Genomic DNA, 21850 nt, shown 5'->3' on the forward strand with positions numbered 1-21850 from the left:
CACCCCTAAAGTGTGAATCAAGGCCGGTTCGCAGTGATGTTCCTTATATTTATTCTCAGGGTTTTTTTTTTTCTCAGCATCAGACTCATTTTAGGCCTTTTGTTACCTCAGCCAGTGGTTACAGTTAGTTATCTGTGTGCAATAAGCAGGCTTTGTTCTGAAAAAATGCCACAGTATTTACATGCACCCTTAATCTCTCCAGTTTTCTAACGAAAGGCTGACCTGAGAGATGTTGGCATCAGCACAAAGGCACACATAGTGAATGGAGGCTTTATTGCCTCTCTTCTAACAAGGCGAAGTCTCTGCAGCTTAACCATTCAGACCGCCTTCAGAAAATCTGGAAATGAAATAACTCTTTCTTTGCTCCAGTGAAGTGTTTTCGGTCCGTCAATAGCTATAACATTTTGGCAAAATATGGTCTATAAATGGAAGATTATGTTTTCTTCTTTGTGTCGTTATACTAAACCTGCCCTCTTCTCTTTTTTCTTCTTCTCCTGCTGCTTCAGGTTCAATTACAGATCGACACACCATCTCACCACGAATGGCTTCTACGAGTTCCTCAACTGGTTCGATGAGAGGGCTTGGTACCCCTTGGGCAGGATCGTTGGCGGCACGGTAAGTTTCTCCTCAAACCGACGCGGTCACGCTTAACGTTTCATTCTTTGCGTCATTGTTCACTAATTCTAGACTTTAGAGGAATACAGATTTGCTGACGTTCTTGTGAAGTCAAGGAATATAAATGATTGAAATGAGACAGTGGGTGATGGTTTTGCACTTCTGGGAAAAAAAAAAAAATAATAAATTGGGAGAAAAGATGTGCTCCAGCAGCTCATGGTTGTGATCACACTGCCCAGCCTCTCCAGGAGGTCTTATGTAAGGGTACTGGAAAAAACGCTCCAGGCAATCGATGAACCTCAGATTGAGGAGGAGCAGAGCCGCTTCCGTCCTGGTCCTGGAACATCTTTAATCTTGGAAGAATACTGGAGGGGTCACAGTGCTCAATTTGTGTGTTTTTTTAATACTTAGAAATGGCATATAACCGTGTCCTGCCGAGCGTCTTGTAGGGGAGGACTGGGCACACTGATGCAGTACTAGCTTGCCAGAATGACTTATTGCTGTGGATACATTACACAGCTCTCAAAGATATTTGCAGAACACTTAATGCCCTGCCAAGATTTTGCCCAGCTGATGTTTTTTTTTAATTTTTTATTGTAAAATCTTAAGGCACAGCAGCTGAGGCGTTGAGAGTTTCCAGCGTGGTTGTATCTGGATTCCATCGCCGCTTTTGGCCTAGCACTTTTGGCTTAATCAGACACTAAAGTGGTGTGGATGAGAGTCAGCAACTCAGCCGTGCCACTCTGCTAGATTGCCCCCTTCAGCAAAAGAGAAAGTTGCTGGCTTAGCTGCGGGAGTACAGGTGAATTGGGGTCTTGTTCGTGAGTGGCGGGGTAAAATGGTGCATCAGATTGGCCTGCAAATTGGTTCAGACTTCCCAGTCATGTGGGTGTTGTACTCAACTATGGAGGCAGCTAAACCCGAAGGCAAAGCTCTGGATTTACTAGTTGATCTCTCACCTGTGGTCATGAGTTCTGGGTAGTAACTGAAAGGAGGAGATCACGGATTCAAGCAGCTTTAATGAGGTTTTTTGTTTCTCACATAGGGTTTCTGGGCTCATTCTTTGGGAAAAAGGGCGAGGACACACAGAAACATCTTGCAGTAGAACCAAAGAAAAAGAAAAAAGAGCCAGTGGAGGTTGTTTGGGAATCTGATCAGGAAGGGTCCTACACAACTCCCCTATGGAGATAGACCAGGCTTGTCTACCTTGGCAAAAATCCCAGGCAGTCCCAGAACATGCTGGGGTGGGGGGAGGGATTAAACATCCCACATGGCCTGGGAATGCTTTGGTAGATGCTGACTGGGGAAAAAGGAAAACGTCTGGGCTACTTTGCTTTGCACGCCGCCATTGTGAATTTGACCTACTTAAGTGGCACAAAATGGATGGATGGACGGATGGAAGGAAGAAGTTTTATATTAGCCATGGCTGGAATTTTTGGGGGGATTTGCAAAATCTGCAGTCTCAATCCCTTTTATATTAAAGGATAATCAGAGCACCAAGCTGTCCGCAGTCGGTCCATCGGTGAGTACAGTCAGGCATCAAGTTATGCTATAAATCATAATAATCATGTTGCCCCCATGACCCCCCCAAAAAAATCCACAAACATAAATACTGACATGTCGGTAATTGTACAGTTTACATGTCGTAAGAATCAGATATATCAATACAAGCTGTTAATACTGATGAGCACATCGGGGTCATTTATAATATTGATATGTAGTCAGTATCTAAGTCCTCATTAGTGGTAAATGCAAGAAAAATAGGAAGCAGATCTTCAGTGTGTTATGGGTATCCTCAGTGTGTGTGGGGGGTGGGGTTATCTGGGGCTAGGCAAGGCAGTGCAAGGATACCATAGAGTCCTATAAGCCTCCGCCAGGCAGCACGGATTTAAGTCACAATCCAGTAGCAACAGTGAGCTGTTCACTTGACAGATTCTCCCTGGCTGCTGTGGCCTCCCTGCTTACCAGCAGCAGCGGTTGTTGTGAAACATTGACCCTTTTCAGTGAAAAATGCAACGCCACCATTACACACAATTTATCTCCCATTTCCCCCCTGCCCTCCCCTCATCTCTGCTATTCTTCTCTCGACTTCATCATCTCACCCCTGCATCCTTTGAACCGTGAGGCCTGTGTGGGGAAAAAAAACCCAAACCAAAACCTTTGGCCTATCCATCTCCGTCTTTAACAAACCCACCAACCTTTTTTTTCTTTTGACCAAGCTTCACGAACCCAGCAGGCTTGCCCTCTGAGCTGTAATTGCACTGGCTAAGAATGCACCAGGACTTCATAATCCAGGTCCTCAGTGCCAATTAGATGTAGAAATGTCTCCCAACGTGTCTCCATTATTGGGTCGGGCTAAGAGGCTGGAATAGAGCCTGGCCCTTTGGTGCCTCTAGCGTGATTCTCCTTCCCTTCTCGTTCTTTCTTTCTTCCTTTCTCTGCGTAGGCTGATTGGAGAGTCCTCTGCACAGTTGAGACAGCGAGGCACGTTAATGTTGTGCATCGCCAGTGGATGCCGTTATCATTTACAGCACCCAGCAGATGGTGCAGAGCAGGAGCAGAAGCCACGCTACATGCTGATGTTTGAATAAAGTATTCTCTTCTGCACTAGAGAAGCAAGGAATTTTAAATCCAGAGCTCATCCATCAGCAGTCGTCTGTCACATGCAATTACCATCAGCTAATTGTAATTGCATATGACGGGCCTAGCTTGTAATAACGGATGTGCTGGTTCTGTTAGAGTACATGGGTTTAGGTCTTGTATCAATCGGGCGGAAGCTGAAACTCATGATTACTGGAAATAGGAATTGGAATGCGAATCGTTTTTAAGTTAATTTACAAGATCCCTTGTCTGCACAACGCCTTGTCTTCGGCGTGCAAATAAGCATATAAAGCATTCACAGCTCACATCTTTGCTCTCAACACTTTTTATTGGCATATCATGAATGTATTTGTAAAAAAACCTGCAGAGTAATTCACACATGGTTCGTTTGAAAAAGATTATAGCGAGTTGTGCTGATCTCTGCTCAAACTTAGTTGAGCATTACTTTAAATATTTTACTGTACTCAGCAGACTACCCTCGAGGAAGACCGATCTGCAAACAGAGGACACACAAGGCTTTACGCTTTATCAAAGCTCGGGTTTCGTGCGGGGTTTTTGTACACCGGTGTAATGTATTACTTGCTGGCTACAGAACTGTAGATCGTTTCTCTTTATGAATATTAACTCTGTTCCCTTCGACATCCATTTTCTGCCAGAAGGTCTAACATTTGTTTCAGATTAAACCTAATGATCCGCTCAGACTGAAAAATTGCTTTGGTCTCAAACAGCTCTGTTGCATGATAAAAAAAGTAAATAGTTCAACACCATACCTGAAGTAAAACGATATACAATTGCACAAATACTTTTAATGCAAAAACAGGTTCAAAGTGAAAGTAGGTTTGAGGTCTACCTAATAGAAACTCTGATGTCTCTTTTTGTTGGAAGTGTGAAAACTGTTAACTGAGCAGTTTCAGTGGGTATTATTTGTGAATCATATTGTCCTTGCATCATGTGTTATTATATTGTGTTGGCTGATTATTGTGTCCACATGAGTGATACTATCCAAATTGGAATCAACTAAAGCAGTGCACTCGGGGCTCAACACTACCTTTTTAAGACAGGCTGTCAACCTGGCATCAGCTTTTGGTTGGCAAAAAAGTTTGCAATTTTCAGTCACCTTATCTTTTTACTAATTCAGATACCATGTAGTTTTACGTCAGCTTGATAATGAAAATGTGTCATAATAGAATGAAAGCTTCCCTACAGCAACCCAACAAAATCCGTTGTAGTTTGTGTTTAATCTGACAATTTGAATCAGTTTTGCATTCACCATTTGTTTGACGGAGTAAATGTGAAGCTGTCTCTGCAGGAGATGGCTGTGCCATCAGGTTAAAGAAAGCTCAGCAGGCTTGTGTCTGAAATCTGACAGCAAACGTGCTTAAAGCAACTTAATGCCATCAACAACAAACATCATGCTTTGCCTGTTTCGGGTTCTGAGTGTAACGGCTATATTGACATATGAATAATGCAACAAATATAAAACGAAATAGCAATATGTTTTTTGGGGTGCGAGAAGCATAACGCTTCTCGCTGTCCCTATTTTTTTATGCTAAAGAGTGGGTGCCACTGATGGCAATCAAAGGAAAAACAAGAACTGGTTGTACATTTCTCAAAAATGTTGCCAATAGCAACCTGGCAATCCTTACTGTCAAGCACTGGCACTGGAAACAATGTGTTATACATGTCCCATTGCCAATTATAACATTGGATTCCATGTTTAAAACTTTCTGAAGTTACTTGCAGGTGATTTTAGGTCTTTTTTTCGTTGCGGCAATAAGGCAGTTACCGTTAAGCAAAAAAAATTGGGACAGTTTTCCTCAAAGTTTTTTGATGGCAAATAGGACCGCCATAATTAAGTTGCTCTGATACCCAGCCCTAGTTTAGAGTCTTTGTTGTTGGGATATGTAGTGTTGGTCTGCTTTCAGTCAGGAATAGGTAATACAAGACCAGTTTGAAATAGTTGTTGCAGTTTCACAACCGTGGGCCTCAGAGGGGCGGAGTTCTGCTGACAACCCACATTTGACTTGGAGGAAGTTTAGTGCCAGATGGTCGGTCGGTCACATTCTGCCTTATAGGGTTCACAAGAATTCCGATAGCAGGCGGTTGGGTCATTGTGTTGGCAACACTAAATGCAAATGTCTCCCTATAACATGCAAATCTATGCAAAACGGAGCAAGATCTAGGAACTGATCCACTGAGGAGATCTGACAGAGATACCGCGGAGCTTCAACCAGCTGGCTCAGTGAAAGATCCACGTCCGTTCTGGGCTTTCACCTGCTGTTTCTTTTTAAATAAGAGGCGGAGGTGTGGGATTGGTTGCCATACTAATCGTGTGTCTTGTTCAAGGGCATCGTGACGATAGTTCCGGGAGTAACACAGAGCCACTCACTCATTTACTGTGTAGGCTAATTGTCTAAATCCCACTTGTTTGCATGACTGAGCTAGATCATATTTCTGAGCATGGACAGGCTTTACGGAAGAGGGGCATTTATTTAACTCCCACAGCATCACAAAAATGAATGTGTTAGAGCTTATTTGCATCAAGCCTGTGCTTCTAAAACACAAAAAAGGGTGTGAACAATGGCTGGGTTAGTCTCAGATCAGTGCAGTGTGTTTCATAGCCCATAATGCAGCTTTGCTTAGTTTACTTCGTGAATCAAAAAGTTCCATTCCCTCCTTGTTTAAAAAAAACAACCTGTCTTGACATTGTAACAATGGCGGTCTGTCTTCTCATGCAGAGAGGTGGTTCGTGACCCTTCTGGCTCCAGGTGGAATTCATGAAACCACCTCTGCTCCGGCTGAAAGCAGCGACGAGACTATTTTTCTGTTGCAGTGAACCTGCGCTCTGTGTGAAATGGCATTTCCCTCCTTTCAACCACTACAGCTCACTTTTCCTCCTCATTGTCCCCCAACCTCTCCGCCTCTTTATCTTCCATCATCTCTCGTCTGCTGTCTGTCTCCGCCTTTCTCTAGCGTCTCGCCGTCTTTCCTCACCTCCACTCTGCCTTCATTCTTTGCACTTACCCGTAACCTACACTCCCCCCCCTCCCACCCTTTTTATTCAAAATTAGACAGATAATCCTGACCGTCCTCATTAATTGTGTATGATAGCGTTAAGTCTCTAAGCACTCGAATAGGTCACACCGTTAGGAAGACGGACGAGCAGATATCAGTTAATGTGACACTTTAGTGCCTCTCTGCTTGGACCAGTCCAGCTGCCTTCTCCCCTTATTCTCCTTTTCCACTCCCCCCCCAGCCTCCACTCCCCAGAGAACGACTGTCAGACGCTCTTTCTCCTGAGTTGTAGATAAGGAAGGCAGGCTTCTCTAATGTGACAGTCCATAACAACAGCGGGCTGTCAAGCCAATAGACCGCTCTTTGTTGCCATAAGGACAATGACTCAAGTGCGGCTTTTGTAACTGCTTTTGTCAGTTCCAGTTGATGATATTTTCATAATGAACAAGCGGTGGAATGTATTCTGGAATGTCAAGTAAGAGAAAAGTGCTGGTAATTTATGCCCAATGGTTTTTAAGCCACGAAGCAAAAGAAAATTCAATACAGGCTGTGTAATGTTTCGGGGCACTGGGTACTGGCATTGAGTTCAAAATGGATAATAAATACAAGAGTAGTTTTGGATACCGCTCCATTAGAGTGAGTCCGATCCTCAGAGTCAATAGGCAAGACATGGTTGATTTTTATTTAATTAGATCAGTTGAAGCTTAGGTCTCCCATGCACCAGCTAATTAGAGACATGAAGAACTGAGTAGAAATGTAACGATCAATCGGCACCCGATCGAAACTGGACATTTTTCAGCTGATCAGCCATGACTGATGATCAGCCAATCAGGCTCACATTTCTTATGGTTTCAAAAGCTAAAGTTATAGTAAATCTTTCTGCTAATTGGAGGCCTGTTCAGGAGGTAATTTCGTAATTGACTCATGTGCGATAACACAGGTATTTTCCCTGATTAAACGGTAAAGCTGTTAGAACTGCTGCACTTTTATGCGACGGTGTGCTTTGTCAGTTCATTAAGTGTGCGGCAGTGATCTCACAGTAATAAGCCCTGAATAAGCATCCGTTTTGTCCTCTTAGTCATTATCCATAACGTGGTCAATTTGTAGTCTAATAATACCCATAATAAGTTATTTCTCCGTGAGCTCTTTGTAACACTAAAGAACATAAATATAGACATCAGAAAAATTAAAGTGCAGCATAACTTTCTGTCAGTCACCAGAATTTTGATTTACCCAGTTGGGCCTTGGGTCTAGACAACAAGTCAGTCTGTATCACTCTGGGTTTATTCCTCTTGGTTCATTGATTTAAAAAGTCAGTGTGAACACAAAACGGACAAGAACTAAAATGCCACATTGTTTTTTTGTCTGTTTTTATTATTGATCTTAAAAACATGAACCTGACTACAAGTGTGAAAGCACCGTAAATGTTAAAGTGATTTATTAAGCAAAAAAAGATTCTCAAATGTAAGGAGCTGCTGTCTTTTTCTTTGTTTTGTGTAACTGTAAATTAAATCTAAGTGTTGGATTGTTTATCGAAAAAAACATGCATTTCTTTGGCTCTGGGTGATTCTGATGGTCTTTTTCTTTTTTTTTACTGATTTCGGACATTTTACTAGCCAAACTCTTTATCTATTAGACAACTTTAAGAGTCGTGGAGCACAACATATTCTTGTGTGTTGGTATAGATAAAAGCCTGTGTCTCAGTCAATAAAATGTATTGATGATAATGCAGCTTGTTATCTCTCATGGTCCTCCTGTTTGTTGAAATATTTTTGCCCTCTTGCCTCCTTTCCTGGTTGTTCTCTCGTCTCCTGTCACTCACCTACCAATGTTTAGGGCTGCATCAAAAGATTATAATTACTTAATCCACCAATTATTTTCTTGATTAAATGATTAGTTGATTTTTCCACAAATGAAAAATGCCTACAATCATTTCCCAAAGTGCACCTTTTTCATTCCTTTTTTTTTTCGACCAATAGACCAAAACCCATTGAAATTCACTTTGCAATAAATTCTCACATTTAAGAAACTAGAACCATCAAGTGTTTGTCTTTTCCGCTTGAAATAATACTACTGGTGTCCGACGTTCTTTTCCTCCCTTACCTCAACCTCCCTCCCTTTGTTTTGCTCAACCTTTCTCCCTCTCTCTGCCCCCTCCCTCAGGTGTACCCGGGGTTAATGGTGACTGCCGGCCTCATCCACTACATGCTCAACCTGCTGCACATCACCGTCCACATCCGCGACGTGTGTGTCTTTCTGGCGCCGGTGTTCAGCGGCCTGACAGCCATCTCCACCTTCCTGCTGACGCGGGAGCTGTGGAACCAGGGCGCGGGGCTGCTGGCGGCCTGCTTCATCGCCATCGTCCCCGGCTACATCTCCCGCTCCGTCGCCGGCTCCTTCGACAATGAAGGCATCGCCATCTTCGCCCTGCAATTCACCTACTACCTCTGGGTATGTACACTGGTCTTACTTGGCCTCACATGTTGAATTATTTATCCCGAGGCTTGAAAGGCACACTGGGCATCTTTGCAGAACATGTGGAACCCAGGAAGCAGCATGCTGCGCTGTAAAACCTTCACAATAAGATGACCTTTAAGAGTCAAATTGAAACTCTCGGGTTAAAGGTTGAATAGCCCTCCTCCCACTTTACCTTCCTTTTTGGAAATACACAAAGTAAACACAGCGGGTTCAACTTTGTGGCAACAGGGAAGCTGACCTTGTTGAATTTGCACCTTCACTATTCTCAACAAGGTCAGGTTTATTTTGTATGTGACAAAAAATATTTTCCCTTCAGCTTTTTTTAAAACAGAATTTGTCCCGGTTATCCTTGTTCTGCAAGGTAGACTTTGACAGAACGAATCCATTCCACACATGAGTGGAAAGGGTTATTTTTTTGAATACAGCTAGGATTTTTGCAGGAACCACAGTGCAAACATTTTTTTGAAATGGTCTTCCACAGTGGGTAGAAGGAAAGGGCTTTTCAAGCTGGAAGATGTATAAAACCGACTTTTCACTGTGCTTCAGTGTGTCCGCTCTTTTCAGTTGCATCAGCAGCTGCCTTACAGCCCCTCAGCAATCTTCCTATGAAGTGTGTGTGTGTGTGTGTGTGTGTGTGTGTGTGTGTGTGTGTGTGTGTGTGTGTGTGTGTGTGTGTGTGTGTGTGTGTGTGTGTGTGTGTGTGTGTGTGTGTGTGTGTGTGTGTGTGTGTGTGTGTGTGTGTGTGTGTGTGTGAAATTGAAGATCTCTTTTTTCATTATTGGAGTTGACCTTGACAAGTCTTGAGGATTTTTTCATTTTGTATTGAGCCGTGCCCGTTCAGTGATGCATGCTTTATTTATTTTTTTACTTTTAAACTCATAAAAAGAATGATGGTGCAGGATTTATGTGGAAAGGAATCTTGAGATGGAAATTATTAGCAGATGAGCAGTTTAAATGGAAGTATTTAGCTTCTTCTTGCTTACGAATTGTCCATACAAAGACGCGTGAGAATAAGATGCAATCTAACACAAGACGTCATACTGCTTGTCAGTGCATGAAGTAACATTCAAGACTCTTGAATGTGTACTTAAGTAAATATACTTAGTTACATTCCATAACATTTAATAACTGATCATAACATTTACTCTTACCACTCGCAGCTTATCACGACTATATCATTTACTGCTTTTTATAAAGAGGTGGAATAATATTGAGCAGAATTGAGTTCAGTCTTTTGGTCCGGCCCTCCACAACAGTCCCAGTTTCACATGTGGCCCCACCCCTGTTCAAGAGTGACTTTGAAGACTTAAACAGGTCGTCGTTCATTTGCAGCATCATAGGTCAGAGATGTCTCATAAACCTGAATGAAGGAATTCATTTAGGTGAGTGCCATGGGAGTTACCACTCTGCAGGCCAACATTAGTGGCTTGAACTACACACAAACTATACGATTGAAGGAATAGATATGGGTAGCGCATGGTGTTGTAACGGTTAAAAGCTGCTGCGGTTAGAGCGGATGCTGGAGGAAAACTCTAAATGCACGGTCATCACTGCCAATCATTAAAGCGCGGTGGGCATATTTCTTATTTATACAATATCCTGTCAACCCATGGAGTCTATAAAATGATTTTCAATTAACAAAATTGCCCCATGTTCCCGTAGACAGCAGCGAGAAAATATAAAAAGAAGTGGTTACAGTGGAGCAATTACAGTCATCACCGTGAAAGAATGTCACACCTGCACAGTTACCATGCACAGGAGCAGGTGTCAAATGAATATGGACGTTTAAAGGGAGACCAAATTGAATATTGTCAAATTTATCAATGTAAAAGAGATCAAGGAAAAGATTGAACTGACTGTAATGAAGAGATCTGCAATTAGCTGCTTGCACAGACCTTATTTATCAAAACTGAACCTGCAAGGGAGCCAGCTGTCTTCACCTGCAAGGCCTCCTCCCTTAACATGCAATCATTTTATATCATTGGAACTAATTCATCCTCAATAGAGCGCTGCAGGAATGAGTCTGGATATGAGTATGCATTTAATGCACTTTTGTGTCCCTGGTCTCGAAATCAATGTTTTTCTGAATGGGTGTTTGGTAAGATTACTGAAAAAAGGCCTGTGGTTGAAACAAGCTTAATGTATTTTAACGTTTAGTTCTACGACATAAAATAGTTCAGTTATAAGAATACGTCAACTTTAAAGCTTTAACATGTGGCTAAATGACACTACTATACATCATCACGCCATCTAGTCCGCCTTCACAGCCTCTTTGTGCATACTCGCGCTCATGTGACCGTGGTGTAGTTCGTTTATAGCATGACGTTAGCTTTTAATGTTTGCAATCATTTGTCAAGATTATCTTTCTGGACAAAACGTGCAAGTATCATAAACTTGTGTTTGCCTCAGAGCTTATTTTCTGCAGTTATCCAATGGCCTTTTGGCTTTTTTCACGGGAACCAGTGCAATACTGACATCCGCGTTGTTCTACAAAAAAATACATCATCCCTGCAGCACTGTGTGCTTAGCTGTAAACATAAGCAGTTGTAGTTTACACTGCCATCAGCCATCTTTATCTTTTACTTTAAACAATACATATATAATACATACGAATATTAAGAACAGGAATTCCAGAGAAATTCAGCCACTCACACTGATAGAGCCCATCAGTCACCTTTTGCTTTCATTGGTTAATTCTTTTCTTAGGCTTCTTTGTGTCATCTCCTTTGCAATGCTCCTGATGCTCAGTTTGCTTAGGCAAATTACATTCTTTTTTTGGGGGGGGTATTTAGAAAAGCTTATTGCTTGATAGGATGGCGCAATCCTGTTGGAGGTTCATGTAAATAAGCCACATGTCTGTTCTTGACCAACTGTAGCTTGGTAGCTGAAGGGAGATGTATCATTCAAGGCTGGTCCACATCAACTGTACCAGAGTTACCGAGATAAGTGAGGCAAATGAAGCACCAGTTTTATTTAAACCACACTGATAATTTTTTCATTGTACCCGCAGCGTTCAAACATGAATGCCTCGCAGCAGTTAAAGAAAACCATCACAGCTCCAAACAGAGAGAGATCCGCAGGAGTTCCACATTTATGCAGACATGTATTTGGAGGCCATAGAAATGTTTCTCATCAGCATTCAGTTAACATATTCTGTTTTAGCCAGATTCAGTTTAGTTTTAATAAATGCATTGGACAAATAAAAAATAGTTGTGATCCTTATTAGAGGCCAATATTCAGTAGAAATTGCAATCAGGAGATGGGACTTAATGCTTTCAAGTAACCGATCCCTGATAATGCTGCATTGCGAACAAGCAATCTGTTGAAATTGGCAAGAAGAGAGCTGGTTAATGTTAGCTGTTAGCAGCAGGTTGGAAGCACAAGCCGTCTTAATTACAAGCCTTTATTTCTTAGTAATTTGAATTGTGTGTTTTTATTTTGTCCAATTGTCCAAATCCCTAGTAGTTGGCTAAAAAAGCTGAATGTAAAGCCCTGACATGTTTTTCTAACCATCAAACAAGTTAAATGAGTAAAACATGAAATCGAGTCACTTGATGTTTCAAATCACTTATGTGTGCATACAGATATCTGTTTATAGGGGCCTTCAGATGCTACAAAACTCTTCATAATGCTTGGCAATTACTTAATTGATACAGCAGTAATATAACGCCAGTATCAACATTTTGTATTGTATATCTTATATATTTTCTTTTCACTTGGTTTTCCATTCAAATTAGTTTTAATTTTAACTCTTAACATTTTGAATCATCTGTTTTTCGAGAGTAGGCGTGTCTCAATATCCAGCAGAAAAAGCTAGCTGCAGTCAATGAGCAGTGGACAACATGCTGGATTTGGTCTACAGAGCCCTGAAGCCCCGCCCCTGCTGCTGCTCAGAGGGCTGTTCTCTTGTTTACTCAAAGTTTACTGATATTGAACATGCAGGCATGTCCAAATTGCACCAACCTTGACACTGCACTCCCCTGTGCCACCAAACAAGTGTGATGTAAATGGGCAGTTCTTGAGATATGTGGAGGACACAGAGACAGACAGAAATTTCTTGCATTGTGGTTAGATAAGTTAACTGTCAAAAAAACGTACACACATTTGTTGAATGTCAGTGGCGGCCCACGTTAGACGGGCTTGTGAGCAGGAAAAAGGCTGCTCTTACTGTCCTCACCCTAGCGGTTTCAGTAAGTGAACAGAAAAGAGATCCATTATGTGTGCCACAGGCAGTGAGTGTTGTAATAGAACCTAGTAGGCTATTTGTCCCATTTTTATTTTACCTTCAAGGCGTTGATTTCCCTTTTTATGCACAAGCGTTGAGACATGGTGGGCGGTGGAGGCTTTCATCCACATAGAAGTAGTGATGCAGGTGTTTCGTCATGCCACATGCCTCACTGCTGTTTGTCACAGAATAACACGCTTGGAAGTTCAGTCGCCGTCGGGTTCGAAGTGAGCTTTTATCCGAGGATTCAGCCGTCCCAGTCTGTCGCTTTGTCAAATCGGGCACGGATGCATGTCTTCATGTGGCTTCATGGTGGTATTAGTCACTGAGCTTGCGGACAACTCGCTCACTGTCACTGATCTGGCAATGACCTACAGTTTGGGGTCCAGGTGGCCGGCTGAGCATACCTGTTGTGTTTACGGTCCTGATACTACACACCTGGCTCTGTGTCTGTTTGCCGGCTCAGCAGAGTGAAACCCAACAGCTGCCAGTGTCAGCAGGAGAGTTTACATCCTCAAACATACAGTGTATGTTTTGGGAGCGAAACATACTTAGGAAATGTATATTATCTACACATTTATACACAGGCTTTTATATGTGAATGTATATAAAGAAAAATAAAAACCACACCTAATTGGAAGTCACTGGCATTGCAGAGACTTTTAAAACTTATTTAATGATATGCATGGATTGCAAATTTCTAGGCCGATTGCGATTAAGGAAAAAAAGAAAAGTCTGACCAGCAGATTATGACTTTTACCAATTCCAATTTTCTCTCTAAGAACTATAATTGACAGCAAACACTTACACTTACTTTTTTAGTAGATTGTACCGTCTACCAAAGACCTTTTGCATTGGTTATTTATTGTAAATTGAAATTTGTGCAGAGAGGGCAAGGACAGAAGGGATGTCAGACATTTTTGTTTGTAGATGAGACCGTTGCGCAAGAAGGTCTGCAAACTGGGTGAGCTGTCTTTGCATTGATGGGTTGCATTATGTAATAAAACTCTCTCTAAAAATATGTAATTTTCTTTATGTAGACAGCTAGATATGTTTCATATTTTCCCAGCAGGCATTACAAAACCTTTCATAGCCCATTTTGCACCTTTCAAACGTTAACAAGGGAGCAATCATCCTTTCCTATTCAATGTGTTTTTTCCCTCTCTGAATACATCAGATGTTTTCCTCCAGTGTCCATCTGAAATCATTTTTTAACTCTGCATCAGTCTCCACAATTTGCCCACTTAGTTTCCAGGACCCATCCAACCATAACCATTTGTCTCATACCAGGAAGTCTGCATTAGGGTGTGTTGGGGACATCTGTCTGTCTCTGCTCTATTATAATGGCCTCTTGTCATTTTGCACGAACGGACAATACATCTCCAGATGAGGCAGGTGTTCCTCCCAGCAGCCATCACAGCCTCTTAAAGTGATGCGTCATCAGCGAAGCGGTGCCATCGAGAAAAAATAAAAAATAAAAAAAAGATCCCTTCCCCACTCACCTGCCGCCTCTCGTGTGCTCTGTTCTATTTGGCGAGCGCCCTGAAAAACAATCATCGCTTCCATGCACCGCTGCTTCCCATTATCAGTGTCATTTACCCACATTTGTCTTTGCGGTCTCCTTTCCCTCCTCTCAGTCTTTCTTCCATCTTGTCTCCCTTTAATTGTCTTTGTCTTCTTTCTTCCCTGTCATTGTTTTGCTCTGGCAGTGTTTTGTGTTCTATCTCTTCTTCCCACCTTGCTCTTTCTCAAGATATCTCATTATTTTCCGTCCCTTTCTTACCCTCTCTTTCTTGTCTTTTTAGCCCCCCCCCCTTGTAATTTCCTCCGCATGGCGAGAAAAAAAAAAAAGCAAAGAGCCTGCTCTCTAAAGTCTCGGCCCAATCTTCATTATCCGACTCCTTCATTTTATCCGCTAATAACCCATTCAACTCCACTTGCCTAATCTCTGTGTTTACCCCCCTCCCAACACACACACACAAACTCTCCCACACCCTCCCATAATCTATAATTGAATCCTCTCACACCCAGGAGAGCTGCTCTTTTTAACACCGCAGCTCTTAGTAACATGAATACACACACGCACACGCACACACACACACACACACACACACACACACACACACACAGCACACGCACACGCACACACACACACACACACAGTAGCACTGCCTCCCTGCTGTGCTCTAACCCCGTGCACCATGCTTACATTATTGTAACAGTAATTCCACGCTTTCTCTCGGCTCTCATTTAATTAGCCGGACTTATATCACACTGTGTGACTTCAGTGTCTTGACAAAGAGAGTGGAGACTGGGAGGGCAGTTGGAAGAGCGGGGTTGTGGTGGCACCAGTTGAACGTGCACATGCCTCTGAATGGACTACGCAAGGCTGCACACAACCTTTGGCCCAGCTTGAGTGAGAGTATTGTCTGAGGAACACAAGGCAGCTTGCACATTTGAACCCGGGGTATTCTCCCAAACCAATGCATACATAGAAATACAAAATAAACTATTTATTTGTTGTAACATACATGAAATTTGACCTGAGTTTAACCCATCCAGCCCAGCAGGCTGCTGTAAAGCCTAACGCACCACCCACATTTACAGCAGGCTGCTGTAAAGCCTAACGCACCACCCACATTTACAGCAGGCTGCTGTAAAGCCTAACGCACCACCCACATTCGAAGGATCATCATGCTTGTTTTCACTGTTAAACAAAAGAAGCAAAGACTCAACGTGGACCTGTTTATGGGAAAAGTGCTCAGTTGCCAGGTTACAACTAGCTACAACTAATGCAGTCTAATAAAACCGCTCTGCAGTACATCCAAGCCTAAAGATTTATGACAGAATTGTTGTAAAACTGCATTAAACAGTAAATGTAGCTCTATGTATAAAAACTTGGATACACTGTAAAAATATCTCCATACTGGACTTACGGGACCAGCGAGTTTCCTGAAAATAGTTGGTATTGATTGGGGCTGTAATTGTTGATGTGATTCGGGGTGAAAAATTATACACATGTGCTCAAGACTGAATCAAAGTTAATATCCAGTGCATTTAGTATTTAAATCACCCCATCTCCCCCATTGATCTCATCTGAATGGGGCTTTAGTCCTCTTGACCCGAACATAGGGAAAGCACCGGTGGAAGAGAATTTACTTTTGTAATTCTGCACGCACAGACAGTGTGAAGCAGCTTCTCTGTGTCTTAACTGTGCAGAATTGATCCAGAGGTCTGTTCTGGTTTGTGTTCCGAGGCGAGACCAGCGTGGTCCAGCGATCATTGATTCACCCCCCGTCAGCGAAGCTCAGCCTTTGTCAGGTGTGATCAAGCTTCTTGACAACCTCCTCTCCCCCTGTTTTCACTGGTTTTCTCATTCAATCTGACGAAACCATAGAGCACTGATAAGTGTATCTGTGTGCGTGCGCGTGTGTGTGTGTGTGCACGCTTCCAACTTTTCCTCTCTGTGTGTTTTTAAATGTTAATGTGTACAGTGGCCTGCTTTATCGGCCCATGGCGGGGAAGGAGAGCTTGTTGTTTCAAGATGTTTTCGTCAGTCTAGTCTGAACCACTCTCCTCCTTTCATCCGCTCTCTCCACAGCTGGTTGTTCCACATCTGCTATGATCAGTTAACTGTGATCACTGAACTGCTTTTCAAAGATGCACAAAATATGAAGGTTTAGCACTTTTTAACCATTTTCATCTTACATTATTCTCCGTTGGCTTCTGACAAACTCTTTTTAGATGATAGTTCTAGGACTATTCTTCTTTAAGGACTATTGAAAGCATTAGTGTTCAAAGATCCCACCCCCTTAAAAAAGAAACTCTGATTGTGAACCATGATTGTTGTGGGTTGTGGGGCACCACATCCATTTGCCTCCAATATTAGTTGGTCATGTTATTTTATGTGTATAAAACTTGTGTTTTCCATAATGTTGTATGATTGTATCATTATTTCTATTGAGGCTTCAAATAAGCCCAGACTTCTTTCTGCCTCTTCCTGGACTGTATATATTGTATTTTCTCTGTTGTGGTGGTGTATTTTTAGAATGCGCAAATAAACTAAACTTGTCCGATAGCCAGACTTACTTGTCCGAAAAAGAAAATGCCGGCTTATTAAAATTTAAATAAAATCAACAGGGATTTGGACAGTTATTATTGTTTAACTACAAATCATACAATTAATACGCACTCCCGAAAACCAACAGAAACTCTGATCATGTAAAACACACTACATGTTTATTCAACAGAAACAAAATAACTCATCAAAGCTTTCCCATTTGTCTTTCCACTGTCCCAACAATCGCAACTTCTGGTTTCTTTCCGTGGAAGCTTGGCATTAGTAGTTTTAATTGTGTATTATAAGCTGCTTGGAAGCAAAACAAGCCATAATTCCTGTGGAAAACATCTCCTTCAAACAACTATTTGTTAAAGTTTCTCACCAAAAACACACTTTTCCAAGAACACATATGGTCAGTTCATGAAAATGTTATAATTTACCTTTTTACTGAACAGACTTTGAACATATCCCAATGTGAACCAATACAACCTTTGTTCATTTTTGCTGTCAGCTCTAACAGCTCACATTAACTAGCCCTCCTGCTGCTGGTTTCAACAAGGATTTGTTGTTCACAATGTAGCATTATCAGGGACTGGCATTAGGAAAGCATTAAGTCCAATCTCCAGATTGCATATTTCCGTGGCATCCCTCCTAAAGATCACATCAATTTTCCACTTGCCCAAACAGAGTTTAGTTGCCTCGGGCAAGTGTTAATGTAGAGCACAGTTCCACATCATTTTTTTTTTACTAAGATTGAATGAGAACATCATGTCATTATCTCAGAGAGAGTGCATCATATGACTCTTTTGTTGCTTAAGTCCCTGATACACAAACCTGGGTCTACATGTCTTTCTACAGTTTATGGATGTATTCATAACAATCTGCTGTCACTCTCTTTCTCTTTTGTAGGTGAAGTCAGTGAAGACAGGCTCTGTGTTCTGGGCCATTGGCTGTTGTCTCTCCTATTTCTACATGGTAAGATTAGTTCACACACAAACATCGACACAAACACACTGGGTACACAATAACCATAGACTGATTTGACTCAATCATCCCTTTTTTATGAGGATAATAAGTCAAGATCACATTTTGACTTTTTATTCCAATCTTTATATTTTTATTAAGGCCTATAATTTAAATCAATTAAATAAAATAATTTAACTTAAACTGCTTTTTACACATTTTTTATTAATGTCTTTTATGTAAATTTATGATGTGTGTTTTTTTGTTTTTTTTCACTGCTATGGCTTTTGGGACAGAAATAGTGATTGATAAAGCTCACTGAGTGTAGGTTCTTTATAAAAAAGTTTTTATGGTTCTGGTTCTTATCAACCCTTTTTCCATTACTTTGTTATTTGAGCAAGAGAAGACATAATCTCCAGCATTGGTTGCGTCATTCATCACTAGCAACAAGGCATTTTTATTCTTGTACAGTGTAAAATGAAGAAACATAAATATTCTGTATTTTGTCATGCACAAAGAACATTCACTGTTTTGTACTCCAGTTGAACACACTGGAACTAACCGATTATGCGTCACTATGATGACAAGAGTGGACATTGCAAAACACTGTATGCTTATACACTGCTGCAGGAAATGCTTTGTCATTTAAGACAGACTTTCTCCATTCTATGAAATGTATTGCAACTGTCTTTTGTTAAGCAGCTTTGGCTCTGCCACTTTTTTAAACACTTTGCCTTTAGGAGTTGAAACAGCATGTATTTAGAGCTCGTCTCAAATTCAGATCTGGTTCTTGATAATTAACAATGCTCCTAGGACGGTAGTGTTCGGGGGCCATTGTCCTGTGTCCAGCGTTGACATGGCAAGTCATGGAAAAAGAGGAGGAGCAGTTTAGCCAGTGTTGTCTGCATTATTTATGAATCCAGGCACAAGCCCATCAGGGGATTGATGAGAGAGATGAGATAAAAAGACGATCCGGGCTCACTGCCTCAGCCACAGATTGTTTGTGTGTGTGTGTGTGTGTGTGTGTGTGTTAGGGAGCAGGGAGGGCCAAAAAAAATCTCCAGCTTCTTACTCATTCGAGCCTAAATCTCTGTGGCCGGCAGTGAGACAGATATCAAATGAAACAGATTGCCGAAATCCAGCTCCATCGATCACACAGGACCACAGCGTCCGAGGGGGCGTGGAGAGGATTGGGGGGAGAGATCGAGGAGTGATGGAGAGATGAATAGAATAGGAGGCAAAACAGAGAATGGAGACAAAAGCACGGAGAGAGGTGTGGGGAGATAAGCAGGGAACCGGATAGAGTGGACAGTGAGATGGAGAGAAACACGGGAGGATCAGACAGCACAGACAAGAAGTTGTGATGTGCAACTTTCGCAATGTCCTCGTCAGAAGTGGAGTCTCCATGCTTCGTTGCCTTTATTACCACTTTCTCTCCTTGACACCCTCTTCTCCCCCTCTCCTCAGAGATGTGAAGTTCCTTTGTATTGTATCCCTAACCACACACTTTTACAGATGAGTCCTCTAGCAGTGAGCAGCAAACTAGGCTTGTATGTCTCCATCAACACCATCAATTTCCCGACCAACCACACTGCCTCCTTTTGGTCCTGCATCCACTCGTTTACCCATCCCTACTTGTCTTTTTTTTTTTATCACCTTAAGCTGTCACTTTAATCAGGATATAGCCATGGCGATGTTTACCTATGGGGCCTAATTGAATGTGACACTCGTAAAGCAGATGTGGAGACAAGAGAGGGACAGATTCCCTGGCTGGATATTGTCATAATCAGACGGAGAGGACAGAGAAGGACGAGATTAAGAAGGGGATCAGAGCATCAGGACCCTTCTGATGGACAGGAGCCACAGGAACTATTATGGTAGCTTTGCAACATCCCCCTTTCATCCCTCCTGGGGTGAGGGTGGAGCGAGTGGGGAAAAAAACAAGAGGACAGAGCAAAATCAGATGCGCTGCACTGCTCATTCCTAAAGCTTTGGCTTACTTTTCTCTCTAAATCCTCCACAGTCCCCTCTAGCAGAACAACCGGTAACATCAGGGCACACCAAAAGCTCCTTTGCTTAATCAAGTATTGATTAAATGCCCTGAACACAAAGCGCCTCAGGTGACGGTCAAAAAGAGGTCACTTTGTTTAACTTCTTAGCCATGCTAGTAGCGTGGCTGTAGGGATAAGCAATGGATGGTCCGTCGGTTGGTCCACAACTTTGATCCAGACTGAAATATCACAACTATTGGACGGATTTCTCTGAAATTTTTATACAGACATTCATGTTCCCCAGAAGATGTACCCTAGTTATTTTTTTTTGCCGCTCATCTGACTTCTTCTCTAGCGCCAACATGAGTTTGTCAATTGTGGTTTGAGTGAAACGTCTGAACAGCTTTTGAATGGATTCACATAACATTTGCATCACACATTAATGTTCCCTTCAGAAGGAATTGGAAAAGCTTTGATGATCCCTTGATCTTCCATTTAGTGCCATTATTTGGTCAAAGTTTCAATTTCAGGACCAAATACTTGCTAAAGAACTATCCATCAACCTCAGTTGTACTTTGTGTTTCGTAAAAAATGGGTCCAATGTCTATAGAGTGAAAGAATCAGTCATGATCTATGTTAAAGTTGACTTCTACCATGGGAGTTAATAGACCCAGGACCTGCCACTAGTCTCTTAAAGAGACAGGGCAGTGGGGAAACCTGCGTTACACAGTTACAGGAAACTGACTCTCAGTGGGTGTCTCTGTTCTGAACTGTCTTTGGTGGAATCTATTGTAGATTCACAGAGCATTCTGCGCTACAACGGCAACATTTCTGTTGACCCTTGATTGTTAGTTGTTTCTAATGTCATCTTAAAGTCTTAATGAACCAAAGCCACTGCTGGTGTTGGAGAGGGTCCAGTTAGTGAATAAGCACACAAACAGAACAACATTAATTTTCATAAATGAATCCAACATGAGCACCTGGCTCAGGCTGCAAACACCTGTGCACACGTACAAATGTACACAGACACGCACAGTAAAACCCATCTCCCTATTGCCTGCTGTGTTTGCTCTATCCTCTTCTGAGCGGCCCCGCGGTCATCAGATAAGCCCGGTATGAAATGCAGAGAGCGATAACGGCTAAAAGACTTTGCTCCAAACATTTTCTGATTCCTGCCCTCACCTGTTAGCCTGTGGCTCGGTCAAAGGGCTGGCTTAGATCCATTATTTCAAATAGAGCCTGTTTGTGCACACACACACACACACACACACACACACACACACACACACACACACACACACACACACACACACACACACACACACACACACACACACACACACACAGCTTTGGTTTTTGTCTCGGGCATTCAGCACTGCGTGGTCCTCTAACGTGGCCAGATGGCCAGTATCTCCCATCTTTTTTCCTCGGGTAGATTGTACGCTCTGCAGGCTATGATCCAAACACTCGAGAGGGAAATCTGCAGTCAAGTTGCTTTGTAGAGTTTACTGAACAACAGACACTGATAACCACCTTCATGTCACACCAAAGTCACCGCATTTACGGTTCTCTGACTTGTGAATAGCATGCTAGTACGCTAAACTAAGAAGGTGATGATGGTAAAGATCATTCCCACCTAACAACACGTTAGCATTAAGCTCCGCTGTGCCCAAGTACAGCCTAAGAGCCACTAGCATGGTTAAAGATCCTTAGTCTTGTTAGGAAATAATGTATTCAACTTGGTGCTTGATAACACTACAGGGGCGACGGTGGCTCAGTGGTAGAGCAGGGGTTTCCTCCAATCAGAGGATCGGCGGTTTAACCCCTGACTCCGGCAGTCCATGTTAATGTTACCTTGGGCAAGACACTTAACCCGAGTTGCTCCTGAAGGCTGTGCCATCG

At 42.2% G+C, this 21850-nt stretch overlaps 1 protein-coding gene across 1 annotated transcript in view; it reads left to right on the forward strand.

Moving 5' to 3' along the window:
- Positions 1-21850, forward strand: part of LOC129097297 (dolichyl-diphosphooligosaccharide--protein glycosyltransferase subunit STT3B) — a 77605-nt gene that overhangs the window by 32411 nt on the left and 23344 nt on the right. Inside the window, exons 2-4 of the mRNA XM_054606108.1 lie at positions 507-615; positions 8395-8682; positions 17904-17969. Coding sequence (XP_054462083.1) covers positions 507-615; positions 8395-8682; positions 17904-17969 — 463 coding nt within the window. The remainder of the gene's footprint in view (positions 1-506; positions 616-8394; positions 8683-17903; positions 17970-21850) is intronic.

Source organism: Anoplopoma fimbria, chromosome 10 (genome assembly GCF_027596085.1).
Source record: "Anoplopoma fimbria isolate UVic2021 breed Golden Eagle Sablefish chromosome 10, Afim_UVic_2022, whole genome shotgun sequence".
NCBI classification, from domain to species: Eukaryota; Metazoa; Chordata; class Actinopteri; order Perciformes; family Anoplopomatidae; genus Anoplopoma; species Anoplopoma fimbria.